Below are 17,788 nucleotides of genomic sequence, written 5' to 3'. Positions count from 1 at the left end.
TTATTACTACCTTGTCGATTTATGAGTGAGTGATGGATTGAGAGTGATCCAAAATCTTCAAGGAACGTCATGGATACATGGGGTGGACAATGAATCCCACTAGGCTCTGCTGATTTGGGTTACATACTTTCTCTATGTTTGCATTACTTTCAACAATCCTGACCTAACTCAAGTTTTGTATTTGAAGATCAACTTTGTAGGCTTGTAGCTGAGACTTCACTTCACTTCACTTCAGGGGCTTCAATTCACTTTAGGGACTTCAAGCTTGTTTACTATGTCATCGTCATCAAAGTTTTTTTTCAACTAATTGAGGGCAGTTAAACGAATCTTGATTCGTCATTTTATTTTATAGTTTTCAAACTTGCTCATTATATAATATATCATTAATGATATTGTTTAGTATAACATTTTCTTTTAACAAAGGTACCACTCTTTATTAATGAATCTCAAAGACAAATTATATAGGTGTTTAATATAACATATATTCACGTAATTTATATAATCAATGGTATTGTCTACTATTTAGGTAGAATATCATGACCTAATATAACATCTATACATATAAAAATTTGGAAAATGAATGTATTTCAGAAATATGTGCATAATAGTAGTTTAATAAAATATTTATTCATGTAAATTTGGAAAACGATTGTATTTTAGAAGTATGACTTGTGCTAGGCTTCTTTATGGCCTGAAGCTAAGCCCTTTCAAGTTGAACTCATCCCCAAGCCATGTAAGCCAAGCTTAATTAATATATCCAACCTTACGTTCCAGTAGCCTTGTTGGCGCATAGGTATTAAGGGGTGTGGTTTGCATAAGGTTGCAATTTTAAATAATCAAAGTAAAGGCACTTCTAAACTTTGTCATAAATTGTAACTTTGGTGTGGTAAATTGTTAGGATGGCCCTGATTTTGACTGTAATTACAAAAGTTTAAACTCAAAAAGTTATAAACATATAAAAATCTTGAAAATGGATGGTTCAGATAATATATTATAAGATGTATCATTTTTTATATTTAAATTTTTTATTTTTTTATTATTAATCCATACATTTCGATGTGAAGGACATTAATTAGACGGTTTTCTAACTTCAAAACAACGATTTCGACGTATCTTTTAAGTCCACCTTAATTCTACAACTTAAGGTGTCAAACTTAAACTTTTTCCGATGTTAAAGTGCCACACGCTGCCAATACATGACGGTAAGAAGCACAATCACTTCCCAATATAATATAGAAATATTGAAAATAAGCAACGACTTGTACTGTATCCAAATAAGTCACACAATTTGACACCTAACGGTTAAAAGTAACCTCAACCTCCTTGTAACTGAAATAACGGTCCGTCTTATAGTATAAAATCCCCACAGAAATAGCATCTGCTATTCTCCTTTTTTTCTTTTTCTTTTTTTTCGACTATTAGAACCCCAAGTTTGGTAAAGGATTGCACGCAAAAAAGTTCATATCCAATAACTATCTGTTGTAAAATCAGACTACTCGCGCTCGCGAAATGCTATCTTCATGCAGAGAAATGGCAAACTTTTAGATGCACAATTTTACATTGAATAAAAGGACTTTTCTATTTCACGGATAGGGATAAAAACGAAAAACTGTTGCCCTCTTTTGCCTTCATTCAAAAATGATGAATTTAATTCTATATGGTCAAATAAAGATTTGACTAACCCATTTAATAAAATTGCAATGCTTAGCATATGGCTGGTTGAGATCCGGTTTTCTTTGAAGTTGGGATTAAAATAAAATTATGGAATATGGATGCACCGACTCCTAGTATGACCTAATAACCAACTCATTGCTTGGTATTCTTAAGATCCAAGTGACATGACTTTTTTATACGAAGACAAACGATTTCACAAAATGCACTCCCTTATATTATACATTCCCTTGTATCAAACATTAAAAGAGAGACATCTCTCCAAAAAACTTGAGCAATGGAGACAGGTAAATGTGAGTCTTCATGGACAAATTTGTCAATCAACGAGTATTAAATCTCATAGATAAGCTAATTGGATCAATGGATGCACAAATAAGGGAATAAAGAAATAAAGGAAATCTGCAACTCTATACAAGCATCAACTGAGGAGGACAGTCCCGGTCACTGTTCTATGCCGTGGATCAGTGAGTAGCGATTGCACATTCACAAACCCCACTCTCCTCATTGTCTCCTCCAAGTTTAATGTGTAGTACTCATCCAGAAATGGCTCCGTGCTCTTCATCAGTGTGAACAAGACCGGTGACAAGTCCTTTAACCAAAAGCAAGAAACGATATGTTGAGACATCAATTGGAGTCATTTTCAAGCATTATGTTTCATGAGCTTGGACCAGTGTTTAAAAATCCGGATTGATGGGTTGAAAAGGTTAAACACCAGTTCCGAGTCGAGCTAACTGAATTGATGAGTCAGCTCCGCTAAATTGGACGAGCTTCTTTTTTTTTTTTTTTCAAATGTAAACAAAATCTAAAAGGTGAACAAGGTTTATGAACCTCAAATCATTCTAAAATAACATTTTTTAGCATGTTAATTTTTTTAATATAGTTTTGGGGTGGGTGATCCTAATCCCGATTTAAAGGGACTCGGGCCAGTCACCCACCAGTTCCGAGTTAAACCAGAAAATGATTTAGGTAGCTTCTTTGCATGTGTAGACAAACTACGATATATGAACCTTGGTTATACTGTAGAGGTTTTGGCTTAGTCATGGTGAAATTATGAAATTGAAGAATAGGCAAAGACACTGGGTGGACCCATTTTAGAAAAGAAAACGCCAACTAAAAGAAAAAACATTGCAAGTATTGAACAGGAGGCCCATATTTCATCATTGGCTAACAGCTACTACAAATTTCAAGAATTTCAATCGGTAATCAGTGAATTTTGAACCCTGGCTATTGTTTGGGGCAATATTTGCTACTATGTTTTGTTAAGAAGGATTTCCATATTCGATAAAATTCTAATCTGAAAAATAGGAAAAAACAAATACAAAGAAGCTATAACAGTTTTGAGAAAGAGAGAGAGGGAGAGTGAGGCAGCTCACCTGGAGCTTCTTGGATTTCGGCTGCAACCACAAAAGTCAAAAGATCAAATACTTTTAACTTATAACATGTTTAATTTAAGTTAAAGAAACTTGTAACCAAAAGAAAGAACATGAAACCATGAAATCAATTTGCAGCATAAAAACAACCACTTTTTCAAAGCATTCAGACAAAAATCCTAAGATAGTAAAGAACTGAGTCACTTCATTTTCATTTTATGGATGAAAACTTGAATTCCAAAATACAGAAATTCGGGATTGAGACTGAGATATTCATACTGAGTTATCTGTAATTGCGATCATTCCTCCTGGACGGAGCAGCCGGAAAGCTTCCTTCACTAAGTTAATGGTCGCTCGTTGAGGACACTCATGGATCTGCATTTACAATTTCGGATTCATTGAAGAAAACCATTTACACTTCGCAAATAGGACCATTCATAAAAATCTTCATCTTAAAAAGCTCTTCATCTTAAAAAGCTTTATTAACATCACATTAACCTAACACAAAAAATTTAAATGCCAAAAACTGAAATCCCATATGTTGTTTGGAATTTAAATAGTCCTATGCATTTTTTATTTTTAGAGGTGATTGCGGGTCAGGGTGTTGGGTTCATATGGCCTTTAAAGGCCTTATAAGTGCTTGTAAAATGCAAGGGTATAGTAGAACATGAACTCAATGGGAGTGTGGTCCCTCGTGGACCATACTAAACAAACGGCATTTATAGATACCGGACTGTGCTTGACGATCTAGACCAGTCGATTGAAAACAACCCATATTACCTGGGCATAAAGAATAAACCGAGAAGGGTTCTAATGGGTTAGCCCTTGATGAGATCGAAAAATATGCCCGGATGAGTGAGCCGAGAGACTGTGTAACCCTTGTGTGTGATGGTGACCTACTGAGACGGGGGCCAAAACCTCATCCATGTTCCATCACACGGCATGCATATTGATAGATTGTTCGGAAAAGCCAGATATCCACCATTGGGTGATGCACATGCATGTGCAAGAGATAACCCTATGCGCCATAGAGTTGTGGTCGCATCAGGTCATGGTGACCTTGACTCGTCTCTAGGGGAGGACCTGTAATCCACAGACTGGGATTGCGACCCATTGATTCATCGACCTGACTTTGGTGACCCGTTAATGAGCCCCTACTTGGAATGTGGGTCATGCGAAACACTGGGTCGATCTCATAAAGCAAGTGTGGTCTATAGTCCACAGTTGAAGTGGAGTGCCCCATGATTGTTGATTCTTAAACCATATGGATCATTTTTCCAGCATCTTAATTTAATTGTGTTCATTTTATTATTGAAATGATTTTAATTTTATTATTTGAATTTTTATGAATCTCTCAATATTTTATTTGTAATTTTTGAACTTATAAAAATACAGTTATTGTTCTTAGAAAGTTATAAAAATTCAAATATATATTTTAAATTGTTTTATTCAATTTTAAAAATAATATTTTTTTTATAATATTCCATGGGAGCCTATAGTGCACATGGCCCACCATGTGGGATGTGGGTGGGGGCCCACATGTGCCACAAAAAGGTGGCATGCCCCACCCTCTTTGGATTATCTTGTTTGCTTTTAAGATAAAGTTAGTTTGATTTGTGGCATGTGGTCAAATCTTGGAAGGGATATATTGACCATAGCTTTATTTATTTTGTAGCAAGTTTGTTTTAAAGAGATATGGTCAATTTGAATTGATATGGATCTTATCTTATTTATATTTGATAGTATTTATCTACTTGATATTATTTGACATATCCTTATGGAATATGTGATATGGATCGTGCAATTTTATAGAATGTATGATATTTCTTTTATTTAAATATATTGATCGGAAAATGGTTTAAGAAAGGGGGATAAAGATTCATGCACCTTCTATAATGTTGATGGCCCATCTATAAAATGGATGGCTCAAATCTCTCACCCCACAAGTCACCCTTGATCGGCGGCTCACAAGAAGAGGAAAGCTAAAGAAAACCCTAAGAAACCATAATCTTATTCAAAGCCTATAAAAAAGGATTATCTCTACCCAAAAATCTCTACACTTTATCTCTTGTACCCAATTCCCATCTTTCTCTCTCATATCCCATAAAGGGGGGCACACACCACTCTCTAATGTTTGATCTCTCTCTCACATTGTGAGAAAACCTAAGGGTTTACGCTATAGAGTTCTTCTCTCCTATCTCTCAAATATGGATTTATGGCTAAAGGTTTTAGGGTTTAGCAAAAAGAGAATTCATCTCTCTTAAACTAGGTTGCTAAGAGAATTCACCTAGGGTTAGAGTTTGTGATCAAAGTGGTTCATGTTCCATTGGTGTAGCTTGGCCAAAATTTGCTTTCCCGGTTCGAGATTGAAGCTAGACCGTTGATCTCGCACCATCGAATTGTGGTGACTCGGTGTGGGGTGTAATAAGCCCGGTTAAGGTAATCTCCGACACTCTTCCTTTTGTTTCTTGCGATCTTATCTTTTATTCTCAAGCATAGTGCATAGTTGTTTCAATGGCACCAAGTTGTTAAGATCTTGATTTTATTGTTATGTTGATTTTATTTTGAAATTTATCTTATTATAATAAAGGCCACATGTAAGTGATCTTTTACCAAAAGAAAGGGGTGAAGTAAAAAAAAAAAAAATGTATTCCCCGATAAAAGATCACATGGGTCTTTCTTTCATGGGGTTCCAATGTAGATTTCCTTTGTATTTTTCTTGTAGAAAAAGGGCCAACTTGGTCACTTGCCAAACCGATACAGCTTGGCTGGTTCCCATCCTACTTGCAGTTCTTCGAGGTGTTTTTGTATTGAAAGAACAAAAAAAACCGGTGGGAACCAGCAAGTCCATTGGGTCTTTAGACCACGACTATCCACCCACCAGTTCTGAGCCGGCACATGCAGTTCTGAACTGGCTCAATGGATTTTAAAACAATAGAAAAAGTATATGTTATGCCTTTCCATATAGAAAAAGTACCAGAAAAAGTACTGAGGGAAACCCATGAGTATGAGAGTTTAAAACAAAAGGGGTTATTTGCTATTATAATGTGTAGATGTACCACATAAGCCAAGGAGACAAGGTCGAATGAAGCCGAAGACAAGCCGGTGGATTCGCCATTTGCATGGACCCACCTAATTGGATTTTTTCTCGGTGGTCTTCTTGTCTCTTTGTATTGTGCCACGGCTAAGAAATAAGGAGACAGATCAAGGCCCTGTCACATAAAATGAAACAAACATTTAGCGAATTAAACAACAGTTACATGAGAAATACCAAGTGTATGTATTTACCTTCTGAATGTTGTTCACATAAAATTTGGTATAAATTGTGAGAGATAAGATATTACTATCTATGGAACCACAGTAACCATTTAAACACTCTCTCTCTCTCTCTCTCTCTCTCTCTCTCATGAAGAAGGAAAACAAATGAAAAAGGACACCACAAGAGTCTCCATCGTCAGGTATCTTATTAAGATTATGCGTGAGTTATATGTTTATGTGAAATGAGCATTAATGGTTATGCTTGAGTGCTTACAAGGGAAAAATTTGCATAAGAAATTCACAAAACCATACTCACCGTGACCTTAGCTGAAGGGTACTTCTCGACAAGGAATGTTGTGCTAATACCAATCGAGCAACCGATATCCAAAATGTCCTTGATTTCACAACCTTTAGCAAACTGAAGGTGATGTCTCTTAATTGCATCAAGCCAATTTCCTCTCATGACACTGTTAGCTTCCTCTGCTGAAGAAGCCTCAGGAATCGCTCTCAAAGCCATGGACATGGTTGCAGGTTCCGCCTCTGCAGCTGCCTGCAACCATTAGACAGGGGCACCGAATGAGAGCGGATTGTAATTCCCATGACATTTTGAGCTTTCATCTCACAATTGATACACGTTTATCACATAAGGATCTGCTAAGGCTCCTAGTAAGAGGGTTTAAGTTTTAAAGTTTGAAAGATCAGGATTTACCAGCCATGAGAGATTGCCTTCATCATAGGCATGGAAAGGCTTCAAATAATCTGCATGAAAATCAACAAACCTTGTTCATTAGAGGCCACCAGGGAGTAAAGGTCACAAGATTATAAAGCTAGGAAAATAAATTTGGGGCATTCCAGTAAAATTGTATTCTCTTTAGCTTGGGTGCACTTCAACCAAAATTCCAGATTTTTTTTTAAAAAAAAGTGGTAAGTCCGTGGGGATTTGGGCCTCTACCTTTTAGTGAGAATGGAGTCATAGACCTCATCATGGGGTTCGGCGATACTACTGCCACGGCTGTTTGGTCATTTGAAGAAGAGAGACAATCCATGCGATGATTCATATGACCAAGGGAGAAAAATTATGATAAAAAAAGCCTGCCACTGATAGTCCAATCAATGGATGGATAGAGATGGAGACAGATTTCGACCTATCAGGTGGTTCCACTCCTTTCATCACTATCCTTGCATTTATTGGACGGCGATGACACTTATGATCATAGACTTCTATGGTCACATGGATCATTGTATAATTCTCTACAAGAAATAGAGGGCATATAGTATAGGGTGTGGTTTCTATAAGGATGCAACCTTAAACAATCCAATTAAGGTGCACCTCCAAATTTTATCATAACATGTATTTTTGGTGAAAATAGTTCTTAGAATTTTCTCAAAATCTATTTTTATATGTGATTATAAAATTTTAAACTAAAACAATGGTTAAAATCAAGCAGATCTATTTGTAAAATGCACTATTTTTGGGACTCAAAAATCTTTTTTTTTTCTTTCATATTCATATATCTCGATGTCGAGAAGATCCATCAGAGGTTTTTTAAACATTAAAACAACCTTTTCCGATGAATTTTTGAGGTGCATTTGTAGTTCTACATTTTAAGGTTGCAACCTTATATAAACTTTTTCCTTTAGTATATACTTAACAATAAAGATGCAATATACTTAACAATCCGGATAGACAAGTGAAGGATCTTCAACGGCAGCCTTCTCCTTGTAAACATCGGAAGACATGATTTGTTTCCTCATCTCCACCCATGGGATCTCCTTTTTCTGTGCTGTGCTGCTTCCAAAGAGTACATATACAAATATATAAATAAGGAAATAGTATATATAGAGCCTAGGCTCTAAACAATCAAATTAGAGCCCACCTCAAAAATTTGGAGGTTGTTTTGATGCCCAAATATCCTCAAATTGATCATCTCGACGTCAAGATGCATGGACACTAGTAAAAAAATGGATTTCAAGTTTTGGAAATAGTGCATCTTGTAACACATTTTTGGACATTCAATTTTCAAATTTTATAGATTTGCTTGATCTACACTATTTTTGAAGCTTTAAATTTTATAATTAAAGATGAAAATATATTTTAAGGCAATCACAAAGATTTTCAGTATTAAAACTATATTTCTCGACACTATTTGAAGGTGTGCTCTAACTTGATTTTTTAGAGCCTAGGCTCCATACAAACCGCTCCTCTTTTTTTTTTTCTTTTTTTTTAACTTGCTCCGGTAAGCGGGGCTAAGGTTCAGATAAAAATATCCCTTTCATTGGGCTTAGCCTGGGCCGAGTCTAGTAACTTAGCTAATTTTTTGAAGTCCTAAATTTCAGACAAAAAAATCGACAAAAATGACGATAGTCAGAATTCAGAAACAGGCTGAAATTTGGGATGCCCAATTTTACAAAATAAACTTTAAAAGGTTCATAGCTAATTTTCAGGAATTTCGAAACAAAACCACATTTTATATCGAATAAATTTCGGACAAAAGCCTCTTCCGAAATTTCAGATATTATTTCCGCTGTATCCCATTATCAAAGCTTCATTTGTTGCGGCAAAATTTCGGAGATGCTCGGTGTACCTGATAAAGACCTGCCTGGCTCCGAACTTGAGGATGGAGTAGAGGGGCTTGAACTCAATAATAGCGGCCACAATGCGAGATAGAGGGGTCTCTCCGGCCCATCGTGGCCGTTCAAGCTCCCCTTCTTCATATGAAGGACTGGTAGCAGGAGCAGATGACGACTGCGCGGTGCACCGGACCCGCACCGCGCTGCGTGGTCGGGTCTGAGTCCCGTGGGTGGGCTCGACGGCGAGCCATTTGGGGCTCACATGCAGCGCCATGGCGCACCAAGGAGGGTTTGGTCCACTTCTGTGTTTCTTCTTCACCTCCACATCCTCAGTGCGTCTTATCTACCCCTCTCTCTCTATCGTTATCTCACTTATCTTTGAGGATAAGGTTTCCCGCCCTTTCCATGTACGTAATCCACAGGCACATACTGTGGAAGTCATCTAAGTGAGCCATTCAAACTTCCATAGTTCCACCTCACAAGGACCCAAAAGCCAACAATTTTGAGTACACTTTCAAGAGAGCAGGATGTTGGTTTTGTTTTAAGGATTTTGAGGGTCATTTTTGTGCTATTGATAAGTTTTCAAGTCGGGCTTGGGCTGGAGTGGTTTTTTTTTTTTCTTTTTTAGTGATTTAGTGGAGAAGACAAGTCCCAACCATTGTTTTAAGTATATTAGAAGTGAGATTTTTTGAAGTGTTACGGGGATGATGTTAGTGGTAGGAATGAAAACAACAATGGCTAGTCGGTAGCGTGCATTTGATAGATCGCCCTAAAAAGAAATCTATAGAGGGCAGGGTACTCAAAGATATCTAGTAATGTATATAGAAGACTTTGGTCTCCCTTTTAATCTATCATTTTAATCCCTCTCACACTTTGAATAATGCATATATATATATATATATATATATATATATATATATATATATATATATATATATATATATATATATATTATCATAGAAAAAGTTTATACAAGGCTGCAACTTTAGTAGAAGAAATAGTGATCACATTCCATTCAGATATTAAAAAAAAAATACATTTTATTTTGATCGTGTAGATTTGATATTGCTTAAAAGGTACACTACTTCTTGACAATAAATTAAAAGATATGTTAATTGTAGGTTGTCTAACTAAAATAGACCATATAAAAAATTGCAACTTTACTTCTACAAGAAAAGTTAAAATTTTATATAAATTTGTCTATCTCCAAGCTAATCAAACATTTTGCCTATTTATTCTAATTAGGTAGGGAAACCTCCAAACGAATAAGAGGACAAAATGGAATCTTGCAACCTAAGAAAGAGTTTGATTTTCTAGACTTTTTGCACGAGGGAATTCAACATTCCAATAGAAACCATTTCCGTGTTTGTTGGAGTAAGTGTGGCATTCTATAGGGCAATGACACACTTACAACCACCCAATTTAAATTTTAACAGACGAACAATTGTGACATCTTTATAGTAAAATCAAATAGTCTCTTTATATTCCAAATAAAAAAGAGTGGGTCCACGCTAAAAAAAAAAGAGTGGGTCAATGCATCCAATATCCAAACCAAGTCTTTTTATATAGGAGACATTTGGGCATTTGAACCAGATGGAATTTGAGGGTAAAAATGATAAAAAAGAAAAGAAAATAAAAGAAGGAAGAAGGCAAAACAAACTATATTTTTTTCAATATAGTCTTGTATGGCAATTTATTTGTGAACTTTCATTTTTTCACTTTATTTTTATTTTTTAATTTATTTATATCATTATTGTAGGTTCAAAAAAGATGTGGTTGGAAGTAGTACGAAAAAATATAGAGATTTATAGTCTCACTAAGGATATGACTCTTAATAGAGCAGAATGACAGACTACGATTCGTATAACCGACTCCAATTAATTAGATGATAATTTATCATCCTTGTATTCCATAACAACAAGTATAATCCATTGATATTTATTCACCTTAATGTCATTCGACTTAGTTTATTTGTAGGAGTGAAGCTTTTCAATTTGGGCATTTAAAGGGTAGTATTTTTCAACTTGCTCTTCAAATATAAGGAATTGATCCACTGATATTTATCCACTTTAATGTCATCCGATTTAGTTTTTTTAGGAGTGAAGCTCTTCAATTTGGGTATTCAAAGGGTAGTATTTTTCAACTTTGCTCTTCAATTATAAGGAATTGAAAGGCACGTGGGCTATGTTAGAGCGCTAACAAAGTATGAATCAATATCTCTCTCCTTAACCAAGTATAAATCTCCTTCTCTACTCTCAAATTCGCGTTGCATTGGTCAAAGGCCTTTGAATTTTAAGCTTAAATCGAAGCGAAATGAAGCCTAGTGCGGTCGTTTGGATAAGCTTTGAGTCGATTTTGCCAAAGCAAACAAATATTTTTTATTTTTTTTTATTTTATATATTTTTAATATAAATAAATTATTTATTTATATTTAATTAAAAATAAAAAACCAAACGCTTCCCTCATTGGCCGAAACAAAGATTTGCTTTATTTTACTAACTAAGCCGAAAAAGACTCTTAACAACATTGAGTTTGTTTATTGCTTTCTGATGTCATGAGAGAGAGACTGCGTTCCACATGGACGGCTACGATCTTTGGAAACACAACTTTTACCTGACTTGCTCATAACCGTTCATCAAAGGGTAGATAAGAGATCCACGCCGTCCCCTCAAAGGCGCTCAAGCTACTACAATTGTAGAGTTTGCTTTGTTAAGGAATCTATGCCTTGCCACGATTTTTTGAATTAGAAAAAGCGAACATTCAAAAAGTGAAGGAGGAAACCCAAGACTGCCACCTTTTGCACCTCATAATTTCAATAGTGCCATCAATAGTCGCTCAAGCTATTAGATAATTGTACTCCATGACACGACCTTACTCCCCCATGTGGCGTTTTTTTTTTTTTTGACCCTGTCCTCTTAATAAATATATTTTGAGATAGATTTTAACGTTTAATTTTTAAAAACATGTGATATCTAACATGGAGATCATGAATATGAATAAATAAATAAATTTTTAAAATTAGAAATAATAATTTTAGTAAGAAAACAATTTGACAGTTAGTTTCCGTTGTTTTTAGATGGAACACCTACTTGTATCCATCTTTAAAATGGATGCTTTACATTTTTTGGACTGCAAATGTAGAAATGCAGTCCAGCTCGCATGAAATGATTTTTCTTTTTTTTTCTCTCATTTTCACTTTTTCTTATTTCAATTAATTATTTCACAAAATTTATGCCAATATCCTTTTTAAAAAAAATTAAAAATCTATAAGCCTATATTGTAGTTATGCTCATCTCTTTTCTTTTTCTTTTTTTTATTTCTTTTTTCTTTTTTTTTTTTGTTTCCTCTACCAATCTGCCATCATTCAGACTTTCAAAATCTGAACCAAAACTATTGATATATCGGTTTGGAAATTAAAATTCCTGCCTTGCCAATTTGGATTTTCAAAATCTGAAACAATTTCTTGAGCTTTGGATTTGGATTTTTAAAATCTGAACCCATATTCTCACCTACTTAACTTAATCCCTTTGAATTTTGAAAATCCGAATTGGTAGGTTAACAAAAAAATGGTTTTGGAATTTTGATTTTTGAACATATATGTTTATAGTTTTGGTTCATATTTTCAAAGTCCAAACCGATGGTATATGTTGGAAGAAAAAAATCCAATAAAGTAGACATGAGCGTAAATTACTATATTGAGGGATGGATTTCAAATTCCGATAGAAATGAGGGATATTAGCCTAAATGTTTTACAAAATTATTAGATCAGTGATCCAAACGATCATGATCGCCCATCCAAATAATTTCAGTAGGGACCCGTAGTGGATTTGATCCGCTCCACCAAATCATTTTTTAAAACACTTGTACAAAGACTTACTATGATGAAATGCTGACCCTTGATTTTTAGATAAACGATAGACAATCCTTTTCTAGTATAAACTATTAGGAAAGCTAACAAATATAGTAATTTGCTTCATGATTTTAAGGTATACCTTACTTTTATGTCAATATAAGATTAATGTCTGGTATAAATTTTTTCTTTTTACAAGGAAGTTCTCCACAAAGACTTGTTTTTTCGTGGGCATGTCAATAGTAATTTTGTTGTCTGACGGATTTATTTTTGGGTGAGGTCCCTTTTTTATATGGGAAAGCTTTCTATGCCCCTTTTACACCGTAGAAGTTCTATGTTTTACCTCCCATCCAACTGTCCATTTTTTATTAAGAGAGTTGGTCATCGTTTGATCTTAGATCCGACGTCTTAAAGTATTTTATTTTAGTTTTTTTGATACAAATTTTCTAAATATAAATTTGGTACGTGATATCTTCTCATTGGGGCACACCTATAAAAAATATTAACTATAATTTTTTGATAAAAAATAATGATCAAAATACCCCTTGAAACTTTCAGAGGTATTTTGGTCATTTTATTTTATTGAAAATATTTTTTGTTAGCCCAATTTTAATAGAAGAATGGACGTCCAAAATTTGGTATCCAAACAATTTATAGAAAAAAATTAAAAATAAAACAGTGTATAAATGTGACATTGTGATTAGGGCAATCTTACCCCTCCATTAAAAAATGGACGGTTGGATAAGGAGGAACATAAAACTTATATGGTACAGTGGGAACATCGAAAGCTTTCCCTTTTTATATGGTAGAAGTAAGGCAATCTCCATTTTACATTTTACTTGGAGCATAAGAAAGCTTACGAACGCTTGAAAATTTATTTGTATACCCTGTTAAAAATTTTAAATTTAAAAAAATGGTATAAATCGAGTAGATCTATAAGCATTTGAAAATCTTGAAATAGATGACCTAAATAATTTGTCACAAAATACATTTACAAAAATAGATTTTGTTACCAAATGTACCTTTTTAACTTTCGAAATGCTTTTTGTTTTTTCCATATCCATACATCTCGAAACAAAGATGTTCCATTGGAGATTTTTCCTATATCAGAACACTCTTTTTTAGAGGATTTTTTAGATGTACCTTACTTCGATAGTATAAAATTGATGCCTTCAATAAACTTTTTACTTTATTTTTTTGACAAGTCTTAGCACATCAGCCATTGAAACTACTTAAGTGCAAATGTTTCATATAGATGAATTTTGGACCTAAAATTTTATAGATGATCTAATCATTACAATTGGAAAATTATTTCATGCGGGCTTAATGGCATTTCTACAATATGCGGTCTAGAGGTATAAAGCATCCATCTTAAAAATTGATGCAAATATGTGGTATATCTAAAAACAAGTGTAACTAACGGTTCAAATGCTCTCTTAATATAATTATTATTTTTAGTTTTCAAATTTTTTTCATATTTATGATCTCCATGTTAAAGATTATATCCCATTATTTAAAGGGTGCAATTGGCATACTGATGCATCTGTAGCTCTAGAGGTAAGGTGCCCCTTTAAATTTTATCATGGTATATAATTTTGATGCAAAATGTTCTTAGGATTATCTCAAAATCTATTTTTATATTTAATTATAAAAATTTAAATTTTAAAAATAGTTAAAATCAAGTAGAACTATAAAAATATGAAAATCTTGAAAATGGACAGTATAGATAATATATTGTAAAATATACTATTTATGAGACTTAAAACTTTTTTATTTTTCATAATCATAGATCTCGATGTCGAGTTGATTAACCAAAAGGTTTTTCAACATTAAAACTACTTTTTTTCGATGGATTTTGAGGTACATCCGTAGTTCTACATTATAAGATTGCATTCTTATGTTAAATTAAAAATTAAAATCAAATTATATTTTAAAAATATATTTATTGCCAAGCTTGCCTTTCTACAAAAAGTGATAAGCTGTGATGGGAAATGACGGAGACCCGCCGAAGCTAAATAGCATAGAAAAAAAAGATCCTTTATGTGTTTAATAAAAAATAAATTTTAAATATTCAAAGTAGATTACTTTGAATTTTGTTACTGTATTATCCAGGCCATTCCCAACCCTAATTACCTTGAGCTACAAAACCACATTTTAATAGAAAATGTATGGTGACGCGTGGATGTGTTTTAGATCATTGTTCCATATCAAAAATGGGCCGCGTTTGAATAAAACCTCAGGGGCACATCCGTATTATTACGCTACGAACCGTGGCATTTTGGATTGCAAAAAGCCATGAACCGCCTCTCATTGGTCCGTTTTTTCTTTGGCAGCTCAGTGTGTTTCTCTCAAAAAATTAGCTTTCGAACCAGACGCTTGAGGAGAAGGATTGGGCTTCCGCCATTGAAGAGGTGCAAGTTTTGGGTCTCTCCTATTCAAAGAGAATATCAGTAAAAACAAGGAAATTTAGGGCCTTGGACCTCTCATTCCATGGAAGAAGAGTAAGTTTGAGCTCCCCAATTAGTTCAATGTCTACTGTTAAGAATAAGAATGTGTACTCTGCGCTCTTTATTGCAAGTCTGTGTCATGCTAATTTGTTAGGCCTTCCTGTGTTTATTGGGTTGTTATTGCTGGAACTCTGAAATACCCATGATTTTCCTTTGAGGAAGAACCCGGTTTCTATCTCATGAAAAGAATTTGGATTGCTGGAGCTCTGGAAAACCCATGATTTTCCCTTGGTGAAGAACCTGGCTTCTATCTGGTAAAAGAAACTGCACGAGAGAGAGAAAGAGGGAGGGAGGGAGGGAAGGAGGGAGGGAGGGAGGGAGAGAGAGAGATAGAGAGAGTTTTTAATATTGGGACATCACGACTGGAATTTAAGAAACCCAAGATCCCCTTTCAAGAATCTACACACACAGACATAGCTCTCTCTCCCCTTGCTCCTATCGTTTCTAACCTTTCTCTGATGCAGTTTTTCAGAACTCTGCAGTGGCGAGTTCCAACGAAGTCCAGGGGCCAACTTGGCCCTGTTTGAAATAGATAAAAATGCTATTTTTGTTCTTAATTAGATGATCTATACATTTTTAGATAACATATGTGGTTTGTATGATGATTTGGGAAGTTTGCTCTAATTTTTATTTTTTCATTTTCTTATTTTTCTGAATATTTCAAGGTATAAATCAAAATTTTGAACAATCCATCTTTTATGTACTTTTTTGGACTTTCATGGACCTCAATGAGTTCTATTAATTATGTTGCATTTTCCTATTTTTAATTATTCTTAAGAAATTTTTATTTTTATTTATTGTTTAAATTTTTTTCTGACATGTGCAATTGAGCTTCTCGGCTCAGCCAGGGCGAGTAACTGGTTCAAGTGGAGTTAAAGAACATTGCTCTGATATGTTATGACTCTTGCCTAACCAGATATCGTGAAGATAAGGCGGAGCATCACACTAGGAACTATGTTATCCCCTCCTCCTCCACAACGAGCGTACACGTCACTGCGCTGGATGGACTTGTGAATGTCAACTCCCTGTTCACCATTGCTGTCTTTGTCGGCCTCTCCATCACTGCACCTGGGCAGCGTAGCCTGCAGGGCTCTGGCAAGTGCGATGCTGGCCCCGAAGTTGCACGCCGTGTCGTTGTTTTTGAGGTCGTTGCCTTCGCGGCATTCCTTTTCTCTAGTCTCGTGGCCCAAGGGCTAAAGCTGGCAATCAACTTGATCAATAGTAATGAAGCAGATGAGATTTTTAGGGCTAGAATCAATGGTCGGTTGCTGAGGATAGGGATGCTTGGCTCGGCGGCTGGGTCGGTGCTTGGATGTGTTTTCTTGGTGCTATCGATTGTGAATGTGGTGCAGATCAGACTCGGGACGCTTACATGTGGTAGCCACCCTGCAGCTCAGGCAGTGTGGACACTCGTGGTGCTCGTATCAACTGCCCTAGTGGTGTACATTTCTACAGTCCTCTATGCCTTTACGCACTAGGACGATCTCTGTGCGTTCATTGTGCGATTATCGCTGAAACCATGCATCTTTTGCCTTTCCACGAAATGGTCAGTTATGTTCCGTCTGGTGCATGTCCTTCAAACTATGCATTTTTTTGCCTTCCCTTAATAAGGGTTATTTATCTTGTTCTTGTGTATGTTTTTGGCTCCCTCTTGTAATTTCTCCTCTCCTCTCATTTATCTATCACATAGTTCTGCTTTCTTTTGCATAATTAGATCCCCTATTTGAATATGATGTGGTTGCCTCTCATGTCTCTTATCTCTCTTGTGGAACTTTTTATCTCAATCAGGTTAGTTGGAAACCTAGAAGTTGAATGTTCCTGCTAATTTTGACATGATAAAATGCAAGCTAATGAATTTACAGTTTCACCAATCTTTGGTTAATTCTTTTTTTCTTTTTGTTGGAGTGGGGGGAGGGGTGTTTTGTAATTAGATATGACACTGGCTTTAGGCTTGGCTGATGAAAAAAATGAAGGCCCTAGCCATGGTATTGACTAATAAGAGTACCAAAACTTTTAAAGAGACTTGCACTAATAATCAGAAAAGGAAAAAGGATGTAGTGCACAGTGGCTGGGTTTTGGTCAACTCATGTTCTATTCATGCAAATATATGAAGGATCTATCTGGTATTATATGCTTTAGGTTTGCATGTATACGATGATCATGCTTTAGAGAACAGTTCATGATTATCATGATCCTTGTTAGATGATGCATTTTATGAGCAACAGGTTATTGCTGGCATTGTTTTTATTTTTTTAATTTAATTTTATTTTTTTTGAGAATGTTTAATTCGTATTAATAAAGGAAAATAGTACAAAATTTAAGCTCGAAGAGTTGGGAGACATATACAGCCAAAAAAATTAGGCTTCCCTCAAGGGAGCTTTGTACAGCTTTGTTTTTTATTTCCAGTAGCATGGATACTTTCACCCATGGTTTTAAAAATCACTTATCCTAATTGGGCGCTTGCCAATACGGATCAGATTTGGTAACTCACTGGGCCGTTTCCCTCCCAGAGCAATCAGCCCTATTCTTTCTAAAATACATTTTACTCCTATAATATGTCT

At 35.1% G+C, this 17,788-nt stretch overlaps 2 protein-coding genes across 4 annotated transcripts; one reads left to right on the top strand and one right to left on the bottom strand.

Moving 5' to 3' along the window:
- Positions 1–1,865: 1,865 nt before the first annotated feature.
- LOC18424136 (uncharacterized) lies at positions 1,866–9,187 on the bottom strand. Of its 3 annotated transcripts, XM_011630609.3 has the most exons (9): positions 8,885–9,187; positions 7,976–8,088; positions 7,252–7,311; positions 7,009–7,058; positions 6,616–6,849; positions 6,101–6,253; positions 3,321–3,416; positions 3,045–3,065; positions 1,866–2,260 (listed from the first exon to the last, which is right to left on the bottom strand). In XM_011630609.3, exons 1-9 carry the CDS (start codon positions 9,142–9,144, stop codon positions 2,090–2,092), a joined length of 1,158 nt encoding a protein of 385 aa, XP_011628911.1. In that variant the 5' UTR covers positions 9,145–9,187; the 3' UTR covers positions 1,866–2,089. The 3 variants fall into 3 exon arrangements, 2 of the variants coding, with proteins under 2 accessions (XP_011628911.1, XP_020517341.1); XR_016041293.1 differs by lacking the exon at positions 7,252–7,311 and having other exon boundaries at positions 6,174–6,253; XM_020661682.2 differs by lacking the exon at positions 7,252–7,311.
- Positions 9,188–15,048: 5,861 nt separating this feature from the next.
- On the top strand, positions 15,049–16,934 carry LOC18424135 (uncharacterized). Its single transcript, XM_006828729.4, has 2 exons — positions 15,049–15,221; positions 16,144–16,934. The coding sequence occupies exons 1-2, from the start codon at positions 15,211–15,213 to the stop codon at positions 16,703–16,705; spliced, it is 573 nt and encodes a 190-aa protein (XP_006828792.1). The 5' UTR covers positions 15,049–15,210; the 3' UTR covers positions 16,706–16,934.
- The last annotated feature ends 854 nt before the right edge of the window (positions 16,935–17,788 follow it).

Source organism: Amborella trichopoda, chromosome 9 (genome assembly GCF_054954075.1).
Source record: "Amborella trichopoda isolate Santa Cruz 75 chromosome 9, AtrichopodaSantaCruz75HAP2 v2.0, whole genome shotgun sequence".
NCBI lineage: Eukaryota > Viridiplantae > Streptophyta > Magnoliopsida > Amborellales > Amborellaceae > Amborella > Amborella trichopoda.
This window is presented reverse-complemented; position numbering and strand designations above follow the sequence as displayed.

Coding starts and splice junctions, on each gene's coding strand:
- LOC18424136 (XM_011630609.3), bottom strand. CDS start 9,144: ATGGCGCTGCATGTGAGCCCCAAATGGCTCGCCGTCGAGCCCACCCAC. Junction 8,089..8,884: donor GCCAGGCAGGTCTTTATCAG/GTACACCGAGCA, acceptor CTTTGGAAGCAG/CACAGCACAGAAAAAGGAGA. Junction 2,261..3,044: donor CGAAATCCAAGAAGCTCCAG/GTGAGCTGCCTC, acceptor TTTTGGTTAAAG/GACTTGTCACCGGTCTTGTT.